The following is a 13,088-nucleotide window of genomic DNA, read 5'->3' as shown; positions in this document are numbered from 1 at the left end:
ATTTTAGAAAATTAAATTAGAAATTACATATATTTTCATAATAAAAAACAAAAATTAATCACTCCAAGGATTGGTAACAAAGGAAAAATTACTCCAATCTAGTTAAATCCATAGAGTTATCATCTGTGCAACTTTTTGGCTGCTTCTTAAGGATACGCAGTACAAGCTGGTATCTCTGCTGAGGATCAAGGGCTACAGAATTAATGGGCATAAAGAGCAAACAACTTATGTAAAGACAGCGGTGAAGTCTGAAGTGTATTTGCATGTTCGTCAGTACATGAAGCACGGAGCAGTCTGCACCACCACTTCTCATGCCCCTTCTCTATGGGGGAAAGAATTTAGTCTATGGATTCCCAGGAGAACCACTAAGAGATGGTTATCTGCATTTAACACAGAAACAGTTAACATATGAAAGTGTAAATGCAGAGGTGCTAACTTATATCTTGCTTCACAAAAAATCTTCTAAAGATCTGGAGGAGGGAGACCCACAATTCACTTAAGAAAATCCTTTTTCCCTGTGAAGAGTACATCTGAAAGAATTTCCAAAGTTTTGGGGTTCTCCAGAACTCCAAGCTAGTACTTCTGTTTATATTTTACACAGATAGGAACAAAATTTGGAATACCAAATATTTTTTTTCCAGATCTCTAAAACAAGTATCACTGTTACAAAGTAATTAGAAACTCCTGACACATGCTCTTAATGTCTGCTGCAACCCAAAAGCCAAGCAATGTATTATGTCATAAAGACCAGATTACAGAACCTTCCCACTGCAATCACACCAAAATACTTCACTTTAAAACCTAAAATTTTACACTATGATTGTGAAATAAAAGCTGTGTTGCTGGTGTTTTTTAAAGAAAGGAACTTCACCCCCATTTCACCTTCAGTTTAAATATTCTTTGTTTAAATGAAGAGTATAAACTAATCATAGAGTACCTTTGGTACAGCTCCAAAACGAACACTGTTGATTAGGGAGCATTCTAATACTTGTCCTTCCTGAAATGGCAAAAAAACGTACAAGTTCAAACGTCTGTTGACACATGGTTCCATTAGGAATTGCAGCAAAAATAAACAATGAATCTTATTTGCAAACACTGTTAATTAACACTAAACAGTGTATTTTCCTTTTATATCAGTTAATTCCCTCCTAAATGCTTAATTTCTGTCAATTCTGAAAGGACTAAGGCTAGTTTTGCAAATAAACTAACACAGTATTTCAGTTTTTAAAAACCTAGCTAGAACATAAACCAAGTGCAACAATATTTAATATATTTTCCTGACATAATTGTAATATACCTTTCCTTCACTTTTCCAGCTCAGAAAAAAGCCAAATTCATCCACTCGGAAAAGGCAGTTGCTTTCAAAGACAAAAGATTCCTGTAGAAAAGAAAATACAGACCATCAATTTAGTCAGTTTGACAGATGTTATAAACTTATTTACTGTTCAAAAATTAGAGACTGTAACATTTCTCCCCAAATACTTTCCTGCAGAATGTGCTATTCCCAAAGCAATCAGAAATAAGGGAAGCAGGCTTTTAAAAAATGCTGGGTTTTAATTATTTGTCTTTTTGCTGCAATTTAAGACATTGGGATTCACAATATTTTCCTACTTCTTTACAATTACGAAGATCAGTTTTGTTTAACAAAAGCAGTGATTCTTACCTTAAGAAAAAAAAACACCTTATTGAAATGGAACTTCAAAAAAATTATTGAAAATTAAATGCTTCAAACAGAATAAAGATTAAAAACATGTAATTTGCCAATACTACCTTCAGGGTAAATGACTACAATTCATGTTAACATTCAGAAACTGGGAAGCACTTTTCTGTTAGACTATGACAGTATGTATGTCATGAGCATTTTGTAGCCAGAGTATCTGGCAAGCAGGGTTTAAAGGATACTGATTTACAGATAAATCAAGAAAGAATGGCATATCAAAGAGACTAGACAAGGCAAAAAATCCCATTAGCTGAATTAAAAAAGAAATTTCCTCCACACACCTCCAGCTTCAATTAATGCATCATAAATTAAGCCAAATTGCAGGATAACACTGTGCAGAATCAATCACTTTTCAAAGAAAAAAAAGGATCCAGGACTTCCTGGCTTCCTTAATTGAAAAGCAACAAGCCTGTGTGCAGGCCGCAGCTCTGCTTACTGTTTCAGAGGCCAGTCCTTTGTTCTGTGTTAAAGACTGAGGTACCTATCTAAAATGTCACATCCTCTCTTGTGCATATAGCAAGGGCAACAAGCACATCAATTTACACAGCTGTTTCCAGAGCAAAAGGCCTTGCATAAAGGACAATTTGAATTAAGGTAACAAAACCAAGTGAAAACTCTAATGTTCTCAATCCATGGAGCATGCTTTTATGTCAGTAAGTCTAGCCAGGACTGAGTCACTCTGAGGCAGCACCCAGCCCAACCTGGAATGCAGGAAATCATGGGGCAGCCACAGGAGACTTTTTGGCCTCTGCCGTGGAACAAGAGTCTATCAGGTGAGCTAAGGATAGGTCACATTCCAGTCAGGTCTTATCCTCACTTGATGCTGGGCATGAAGTCAAGCAAGTTCCTGAATCCACTGCTGAGAAATGTCATTGAGCCCTCCTAGATGGGCACAGCCAAAGGAGATATGCTGTGTTTGTGGTAATTGCTCCTTTTCCCTGGACACATTAATTATTGAATGGTGTCTACCACTTCTGGACAATATTTTAGGTCCTCAAAAAAGATTTACAGGTTTTAAGGACTGATACGCTGCAGTTTTCCATCTAAGTAGCAAACAGCTATGTTAATTTTACAGTCAGAGAAGCTGAGATAGAAAGTATAAAGTTGCTGCAGGTGAGTCTGATCCAACACCACTATGCATGAATTTCCAGTATGCACTGCTCTGCCCATCTTTCTCCACCATGACTTTTATTTTCCTGCCTTCACTCTAGCACTCGTCCCTCATGAAGCCTACTTGTTGCCTGACACCTCAGATTTACTAGTTTTATGGCTCATGGAGTCTTGTTTCACATAAAAATGCAGCTAGATACCAATCAAAATTACTGTCTCTTGAGTTTCTCAGAAAGGTTACCCACACAATAAAAGGCAGGCAATCTTTTTGTCATTTAATGTGTCCCCATCTATTGAAATGCTCTTGATAAACCAAAAATATTTTCACAAAAGTGTTTATGTAAACTGCATCCATGTTGATGTGCCACTCTGGCCTTGACTCTATCAATCAAATTACTTTTTTGGCAATTTGTCTTCTTCTATAGTAAAAAAAGCACCTACTATCAGACCATGTAGATGTAACATGACTGGTAATATTAAACTGCAAGAGGGTAGATTTAGGTTAGACATTAGAAATAAATTCTTTGCTGTGAGGGTGGTGAGAGAGGTTGCCAAAGGCAACTGTGGCCACTTCATCCCTGGTAGTGATCAAGGCCAGGCTGATGGGGCTTGGTGCAACCTCGTCTAGTGGTAGGTGTCCCTGCCCATGGCAGGAAGGTTGGAACTGCGTGACTTTTAAGGTCCCTTCCAACTCAAGCCACTCTGTGACTCTATGATTCCATTATTCCTAAACATGTCTGGTTTTTATTTCCCATATTCTGCTGGTATATGCCTGTTCTAGACTCAGATTTTTCAGCAGTCAAAAATTATAATGTTTAGCTCAAAATATATTTTCATAATTTGTAATTACTCTGGTTAAGGGACTCATCTGTCTCTAAAAGGTGGATCAAGGCACTGCTCCACATGACAATGATTCAGATTTTTCTAGCCACTCAGTGCAATTTGGGCACATGAAACACCTCTCATGCTGTATGAAAGCTGTTTAGTCACCCAGACTCTGCACCAGGATTCCTGAGCCCCAGTTCTGCACTGACTTGCTGTACACCATTAGTTCACTTACCATGTCCCTTTTCCCCAACATGACTTCTGTTTGGGTGGGGAATTAAGCACACAATTTCCATGAAAATTAGAAGGCTAGTTGTGAAACATTTTTCTTGAAAGAATCAGACCATGCCATGTTTGCATAGCATTTCTAAAACAATGGTCTCTGTTGGTTAGGCTATCTAGTTACTACCACAACACAGTTAAATAATAGCCTATGTATATAATAAATCTGATAATATCAAACAGCCACATCAAGCGCTCACTGTTTACAGGCTACAGATCTTAACTTCTGAGTCACTGTTTTGTTTTCGCTTTTTATAGCCTTTGATGATTCCTGTAAAATTGCAGATAAAATATACAATTAGTTACTAAGTTAGGTAGTGTTTCCAGAAGAGTCCCCTCGAAGAAAACAAACCAGGCTTCCAACTGTAACATAACAAACCCAGAGTAAACTGCAGCAAAACTTGCAGCATGCAATGCAGTTAGTATCATGTGGATGGCCAAACAACACGTTGCCCCACAAGTGCCAAGTGGGACCCCATCTACAGTGCTCTGGAAGGCAGAAAATTTAACTGCAAGGAGCAAGACTTCTGGTGCTGCCAGCTCACTGTGTGCTTGCCCAGCATTATTGAGTATCCCACAGGTGCCTGCTGGGTACGTGACCTACAGCGCAGAAGTATTACTTTCTGAGATGTCTCTTTTTTCCTATCACTACATCAAGGACCCAGGTGCCTCACAGAGCATTCTTGATCTCACACAAAAATCTGATCACTTAAAACTAGTTTTTGTATTGCCCATTCTCTGCTTCGCCATAACCCCTCACTTGGATCCTCACAGGCTGTTTACAGAACAGTATTTACTGAAGAAAAAGAAAGCTTTTATGAACCTCCTTCCTAAGGAATTCAATGCCCATTAGTACCTTCTTAGTTCACCTGTCCCCAAAACTAAAAAGCAGGGTAAAACAACTACTCCTATCTTGGCAGTTGTCATGATAAAAAAAATACATTCACTTATATTTCGAAAGCTAACAGGAAAATACTAATATCCCTGAAGGCACTTATGAGATACCTTCAACTTTTAGAGATTTCCTGTCCAAGCAAGATTAAAAATAGACTCTGATAAAATTATTCTCACAGACATATCAACACTGAATATAAGGTAAATTTCTCAGCATTTTATTTCAGCTGCGCGTGTAAAATGTCCTGTTTTGCATTACTTTAATAGATTTGGATTAAAGCACAGCTGAAAGCAGCATCATAGTAAACATATTTTAGATAGAATACAGGTTGATTTTCTAAAGGAGATAAAAACACTCCAGATCTCAAATGATACATTTGAATCAGAATGTAAATGGCTTGTGGTCTCTTACTTTCCCTTGTGTGATGCCGGTCCTCAGTTTAGGTAATTAAAAAAGACATATTTCTCTCCTTGCCCCTGCATTTGATAGATGTACAAAAAATGGAAGGATTCACTTTGTTCAGTAATGTGCTTTATAAATCTACAAATCATTATCTTTATGCACATTACAGATATTTTGATCCAAATCTCCCTTTCTCTTGCTCAGGGCTTATTTCAAATCTGAGGGATTAAATATATTTTAAAGTTATTTCTTTTAAAACCAAAAATCTGTATAATGATAATGTATGTTGGTATTTCCTCCTCATACATTTCTGGAGTTGATAGAAAATGTACTTGTGTACAATGAAAGCAAAATATGAAATATCCTGTAACATCTACATATTTAAAAGAGAATAGCAAATGAAATGCAACTGGCCTCTTACCTCTTCGTATCTGTCAAACACAGCTCCATCTTGCATAAAAGAGGGAACTGGCTTCTGCCAGTTAAATTCGTAAGGTTTTGCCATGATTATAGAAGAAAAACCTGAAATGGAATTAAAAAGCAGAGTTCAATTATGGTCTTTAAAAGGAGTATTTCAAAGTCTAAGCAGGGAAAAAAGTGACTTCTAGCTTTTCATTTCACTCAGAAGTATTAAAATTCACAGTGAATTTCTGTTTCAAGAGTTTCCTCAGAGGAGTATTTTTGTTTCTTAACTTCAAAATTAAAAATACTTGTAAAATGTGTGTTTCAACTTGATTATTAAAAAAAACCAATTTACACTGTAACATTGCCTTAGTCTAAAATTCTGCTACATTACTTCTAGAGTATGAGGTTGGGATTAATGCAGCTCTAGGTGACACAGAATACCACAACCTCTAATATACATAAGTGCTTCTTTTTTTACAGGAAAATATCAGATCCCACAAAGACAGATTTTATTTTTTTAACATTATAAATTATATTCTACATAGACAAACACGTTTTTCCTCTTTGTTTTATACTTCAAAATCCACTCATATTAAATAAAATCCTGGATATTTTCAGTAGTATTTTATACATAATACAAGATATGGATATTATAAAGGTCAAAATTCATAGGGAAAGAAACTGGTTAGGGATAGGTAATTAAGATACATTAGCTAGTAGCATTGTGCATTTATGCAAGTTTAGGAATATAAACAAAACTGTTAATTTAGAATATAATAAAGAAGTCACAACACATGGACCTCATCATGAAGACTATCAAATTATTCAGTCTACTTTCCAACACTTTGGTACATTCTAGGTTATGCTGCTTTACACCAGAAAATGTCTCACCTATGTACTCTGAAATACTGAAGTTTGTTTTACTGAAGTAAAGGGCATCTGCAGTGTTCCTGCTTACTGTTGTCACTGAGCACACACATTATCTTGGTTATTCCTTTATGCATTGGACCAGAAAGTCCTGCATGAGAGGGAACACACTTGAAAGCAGAAGACTGACTCAGAGATGTCAGCAAATTGTTCCATGAAACGAGATATGGAGGATGAACACAGCACACGCTCATCATCATCTGACCCCACATGCTGTCTTGCTGGTGAACATGGCCTTACCCTTCCTGGTCTGCTTGCCTTATCCTCCTCTGACAATGATCATTTACTACTGACCACCACCAACAGCACAATATAGAGCTAAGCATAACCAGTGCAGCTCTTATCCCATTAGAATGCAGGCACCCAGTCCAAGCAAACTTTGTCTAAGTGCAAAGAATAAAAAGGATATATAAAAATAAAGGAAGAGTATGACAGCCTGTCTAATTGATGCTATATAAGTCATGTTTGTAGTGTTTGCATATGTTTAAGCTCTGGTTAGCAGACTAAAATATTCCCAGTTAGGTAACAATGCCTCCGTCCATGATGTTCTTAGACAGAAGTGTCTACTTTGACTGAACTTTAAACCCAGAATAGGTGTCTTTAAAAAAAAAAAAAAAAAATCAGAACTTTGTATTATCCTCCTTCTCTGTCTTGTTGTCATTGATATAAAAAGTGTTCTAACAAGAAAAAAAACGACAACAAAAGATCTCAGAAGATAATGTTAAAAGACTCTGCCCATCAACAGCTTTTAGAACAGTTACTTTGATAGTTTTCTACTGAAGAGACACCCTTACTACTAAAAAATGTAAAATACATTTTGATGTTCCTCATCTCGATCTCCTGCTTTTTTTTGGTCATTGACACAGGAATATAAAAAATACATATCACTTCTCTAAAGTCCTAGGAATAAGACAAACTAATTAATTCTCCATAACTATAAAAAATACAATTTGACAGTTATATACATACATCAAGAGTTCACTTTTGTTGAAATGGGATGAAAAATCAAAACAACGTATCTGTACTCTGCAATTAAAAAAAAAGAAAGGGGGTGGGGGAGGCTAAACAAGAAGCAATCAGCTACACTTACTATTTTATCAAAAGCCTCTTGTTCTTTTTGACAACCCTGTGCATTTGGTTCATACCACTCTGTAAAAAAGTACTATCTTCCTCATAAGGACTGTGAGATGTTTTGAGATCCTTTCAGGGTATGTTTCAAATAATTATTTTTTTTTTTAATACACTTGTAATTTTAGGGTCTTTTCCAGTTTAGATCAGCATAGAGCTGCTTTTTCCTCATTCCATGGAGGAAGCTGCATGATAGGACAGCCATCCTATTGTAGTAGCATGATGGTGTCTTGTTGTATACAGCTCAGAGACTTCACACTGTAGATCATTATAAGCACAACAGCTTGAAAACTTAGTGCTTTTTCTTACAGTAAAGCTACATTTAGAGAAACGCACTATTTTCTGGCTTTGTTTATAGCGAAGTTGAGACAAGAACCAACAAAACCCCATACTAAACAACAAATCCCCAAAGGTCTTGAAAAAATAACCCATCGGTAGAAAGAAACTTAAAACACACACACCTGAAGTGATGAACACATTTCCTTAGCTGTTCAAATGACTTTTACTACCAGAACACTCCCAAAAGGAAAAGTTATTTCAAATACAACAGGTAGTTCACACCGTGATACATGCTGCCAGCATGTGAAGTCCTTCCGGGAAAAGCAGATGCATTCTATGCTAAATCGTAAGAACAGGGATGTCACTTTTAAGACTGTGAAGAATACTCTTCCACAGTCCCTAGGCTATATGCATGGCCTAAGCCCTTTTTTTGCCATCACTGAGCCCCATACAGACACAGGTTTTTAAACCTGCAACTCTGCAACTGCACTGAACTCCTGTATAAGACAAACCGTAACATTCTGTCCAGCATCAGGCACTCTGAATCCTGGATGGAAAGAGTGCTTGAACAGCTTCTTTCAGAAGCACTAATTACCTTAGCACTACAAACTTGCACTTTATTGCCAATTTGAGCTTTGCTGAGTTCATCATCCAGTGACAGAAATATAGCTCTGTCAAAATCCGGTCTTCACAGGTATCTTCTCCTTGTCTGGGTAATCACAAGGTATGATGAAATTGTCTTGTTACTTCATTGCTGACAAATTAAATAGATCAAACACTTCACTTTCTGCTGCAATGCACATTTTTAAAATCTTTGAGTCAGTCTGAGCCCTTTCCACTTTTCCAGCTGCCTTTCTGAAGTCAGCGTTCTGGATCAGGACACTGTAGCCCACCACTGTCCTCTGTCATACAAGCCAGAATTAGTCCTTATTTGCATAACCCTGCATGCAGCTGCAAGGAACATGCTTAATTGCTCACAATTTATCAAGCAATCAAGCTCTGTCTCAGGGACCCAAGCTCATTGTTATTTACCATCTTACCAATCTTTGCTAGCTCTGCTCTCTCAGAGCTCAATACAGTTTACGGATGAACCGAGATAGATGAAGTGGGAAAGACGGCTTGAGTACATGTAGCAAGGAGTCAGGTGAATTGTAACAAACAGGATTTTTAAGCCATATGCTTTGGCAGCTGTGCAGAAGGTGAAGAAAATTCTCTCTGCCTTTAGAAAAGCTCTTTTCAGTCTCTCACATTTCTAATGCTCCTCTCAAAAATCCATTCTTCCATAAACCTGTTAGCTTTTAAGAGAATCAAAAAACACTCCAAAATATTCCCGTCACTCTTTGGAGCTCTGTTTATCTTCAGAAATAGTTAAGCAGTTCAAAGAAAGTAAAAAACAAAAACAATCCGACCCACCAAACCCCACCAAACATGACAATTAAACATTCATATAATTGCAAAAATATGCATGCATATACTCCAACAATGATGAGTCAAGAATTACTCACTTTAAAGAAATTTAATAACACTGAAATGTGTGAACTGGGAGAGATAGAAGATTTAGGAACTAAATTTAAAGACTGTAAAATTTTAATTTTAAAAGTTTCAAACAACCTTTAAAAATTAAAATTTTCTCAGTTCTTTAAGCATTAAAAAAAAAGCTTCTGAATACATACCATTTACAAAAGCTGAAAGAACACTCATATAAAATACACTTCAGGAATTAATCACTGACCACAGGGGAGAGGTAGGTGAAGACTCTCAAGTTCAGTAGTAAAATGCCTTTCAAACTATTTCCCTTTCTTTCAACACTGATTTGTGCCTAAAGAAATTATTTGGATCACATGAAAAAAAGCACCTTTGGATTCACCTGGAGTACCAAAAGAGTGGAGATTCAAAATTAACCATATCCAGAATAGAATTATTTAACATAGATGTCTTCCTCTTTTGTAAGCTTGGCTGTATTAAGCTAAATCTGGGGTGTGGAAGGACTATGAATCTTAGGTTGTTGTTTTTTTCATTCTTTGACCAAAAGAAGGATAAGGTGTGGCTGAACAGGAGGAGGAAAGAACTCTGTTAAATACAAAGCAGACAGATGTTTGGGGAAAGAGGTTATATTCTAAACTAACCCACAGGGCTTGCTAGCGTGATGGATAGGATACTCCTTGGATCCCATAAACATCCTGTCAATGTTGAGACACTGTTGGAAAGGATGGCAGTACTCCTTAGAGCTGATCCCCTCCTGTCTAAAACACAGTAACTCCTCATTTCCGCAGTTTGCTTAGTCCCAAGTATTAAAACAATACGTGTAATTTTTTTTTTACAATTATTATTATTTTTGCTTCTGGAATGAATCACTGCTTTCTAAGTGAAAAATGAGGAGGGTCCACACACTGTGTTTGCCATTTTACCACTGACCTCTTCAAAATACAGCACCTAAACCCATACCAGTTACTGTCAATGTGGGTTTCAGGGGCAAAGTGTAATCACCCACAGAACACTATGAAGAGTTTAATAATCTTGCTGAGGCATATATATTTGTTTTTCAGATACAAGGAAGTAATTTTTTTTTTTTAAAATAAACCTAATATATTTCTCATTCTTTCCTCACTTGAAGTACATATATCCTTCACCACCACTCCTCCTTGGTAAACAAGATTCTTCTTAACAGGGAAAACCAGATATCTATCAGCAGATCTCTATCACTTCTTGGTTTTATCATGGAGTTCATCCCATTCCAGAAAGTCCACCTGTAGTGTTGTTGACTAGAGGGAGAAACTAGCTGTTCAAGGATAAAGAGGCAGTGCAACACTGAAATTCTTATAAAAATGCTCCCTTCGGTTTTTTGAGGCTCTGAAGTACTTTCATATGCAAATGCTACAAGTACTCCTTGGCTTCAAATGGATTTGGTCCTATATCTACCTGTACCAGCATCACCTTATGCAAAATGCAGAGGAAGGGTGTCATTTAAAACTTTGGTTTCTACACTAGAATCTAGAATTCAGAGTAAGTTTTGAGAAAACTTGGAAAATAAAAGCCACTACAGTGTAAGTCCTATGTAAAAAGTAATGAGAACCATACTGCTGAATTTCTGCAGTATCCACACTATAGCATATAGCAATTCCAAGATTTAACAGCTCTCTAGGCTCTTCCATGGTCAAATTTAGCTGTTTTGTTTTTTTCTTCTTGAAAAAGACACCTTTTTCAGCAGGTTCTTTTAAAATGCATTATTCCCACAGCTAAGGCAAGAAACTTAATACAGTTCTCGAAAACCAGGGGCCAAAAGCAACCAAAGACATACAACATACACTTGAAATGCCTGGGAAAACAAAAGCAACTTAGCAATTTCAACAGCAAAGTGGTAACATAAACAGCACTAACAGAACCTCATCAATACACATTCCTAAGAAAAGTATGATTTGAGTTGTAATCCAAAATGCAGAGCTATCATATCTGGAAGCTGGTAAAACCAGAAATTTTAAAAAATAATAAACCATCCATACAAACCCATGAAATTTACTGAATAAGTAGAGATTTTTATTGTTTTTCTTTGCCTCTGATGATAGAAAATTTGGTGTTCCCATTTTCAATTGTGTAACAGTAAATGCAAAGGGCAAGGGGAAAGGCACAGATATTGAGGATGATTTCAGGAGGGGATGTGCTCATAATGCTGTCAACTGTACAAAGAATTTAGCAATCTGATTAATCAAAAGATAAAAGAAATCACAGTTTATTTTCATTTATACATATTACTCAGTATCCTTTTAACAGTAACTTTCCGCTTTTGACCTGTCAAGTGAACTTCATAACATATAAAATTGTCAATAAATGTGGAACATGCTACAGTTTTATCTCTAGTTAAGCAGAAGTGTTAGAGGTGTTTACGATCTATTTTAGCATAACGTCAAGCATCCCATTTCCTGGAACTCATCTCCTCCCCAGGTAATAATAGAGAATCATTGGGACTTTGATGAAAGCAATGGTGTGTGTAACAGTTGTTAACATCTTTCTGAATTGCTAAAGCTTCTGATGTATGTATAAAATGTATCTTGATTTAACCAATAATTACTTTTATTAAGTTTAATTACTTCCCTCTACAGTTTTCAATTGAAGACAGTGTTAAAACAAAGACTACTTCATGGAATAACAAAATAAATACAAATATGTAGCACTTGCAAAACACCTTGAGTATTTTTTGAATTATATAAACATAGTTTCTGAAGTACTCAAACTCAGTCTTTTAAAATCTGACACCTTGTATAATTACAGCAATGAGACCTAAAGAAAAGGGATTTGTCGGGTTTATTAAAAAAACGAAGAGTCTTCAATATGCTCTTTGGACAATTAATACTGTACTTATTTTCTACTCTTGTTTAACCTGTAGTGGACAGGTAACACATCTTTTAAGTCAGTGAGTAGTGCTTCTGCATTTAATGACACTTGCATGATGTATTTCTGTCACATGAGCGATTTTGACATTTAAAATTTCAGTTTCTTCTTTTCAGCCTCCTTCTCAATCTTAGTGCTCTAAAAGATCTCAAGCAAAAGTGATTCCTGTACTTTAATGTGATAGGAAGACACATATGTAAGAAGAACTGAGTTGGGAATACAGATAAACACCAAATAACTTTATTTGAGCATAATTTCTGTTATGAAAGCAAGAGTTTGGGGATGCCAGGACATAAAACAACTGCAAAACTCTAAGATCAAATTATTAACTACAAATAGCACGGAAAAAGCACCACAAACTTCAAATTCAGAAGTCTTTCATTTTTAAGTACAAGGAAAAGTTTTGGAAATAACAAAAGCTAGTACATTCAAAAACCCCAAACAAAACCAAACTACAAATATCAGCTAGTCTATGACCACGTCCTGAGGACACAGTTTTCTGCTTCCAAACCATGACACAGACTCTGACTTTGTATTAATAAAATGTAATGAAAGGTCAAGATCACATTTTTGTAATAACTTCTAAAGCTCTGTGAGTTTGAATTCATCCCTTCTATGGTCAGGTACTTTAGTTCAAATCAAAACTTTAATAAAGTTTTGACATGGCTTAATATGAGTTTGCTCAAAATATACAGATATTTTAAAAACTAATAAGCTGTGAGGAACATA

The 13,088-nt window shown here is 36.2% G+C and overlaps 2 protein-coding genes across 6 annotated transcripts in view; both read right to left on the bottom strand.

The window, feature by feature from the left end:
• The window catches only part of PLCB4 (phospholipase C beta 4), a 184,804-nt gene that overhangs the window by 85,937 nt on the left and 85,779 nt on the right, over positions 1 to 13,088 (bottom strand). For all 5 annotated transcript variants that reach the window (XM_051615381.1, XM_051615380.1, XM_051615383.1 and 2 more), the window contains 3 exons: positions 5,656 to 5,756; positions 1,298 to 1,378; positions 938 to 997 (listed from right to left, as the gene is read on the bottom strand). In XM_051615381.1, coding sequence (XP_051471341.1) covers positions 938 to 997; positions 1,298 to 1,378; positions 5,656 to 5,739 — 225 coding nt within the window. In that variant the 5' untranslated portion in view covers positions 5,740 to 5,756. The remainder of the gene's footprint in view (positions 1 to 937; positions 998 to 1,297; positions 1,379 to 5,655; positions 5,757 to 13,088) is intronic.
• LOC127382866 (1-phosphatidylinositol 4,5-bisphosphate phosphodiesterase beta-4-like) overlaps positions 1 to 13,088 on the bottom strand; it is a 290,239-nt gene that overhangs the window by 191,387 nt on the left and 85,764 nt on the right.

Source organism: Apus apus, chromosome 3, assembly GCF_020740795.1.
Source record: "Apus apus isolate bApuApu2 chromosome 3, bApuApu2.pri.cur, whole genome shotgun sequence".
NCBI lineage: Eukaryota > Metazoa > Chordata > Aves > Apodiformes > Apodidae > Apus > Apus apus.
This window is presented reverse-complemented; position numbering and strand designations above follow the sequence as displayed.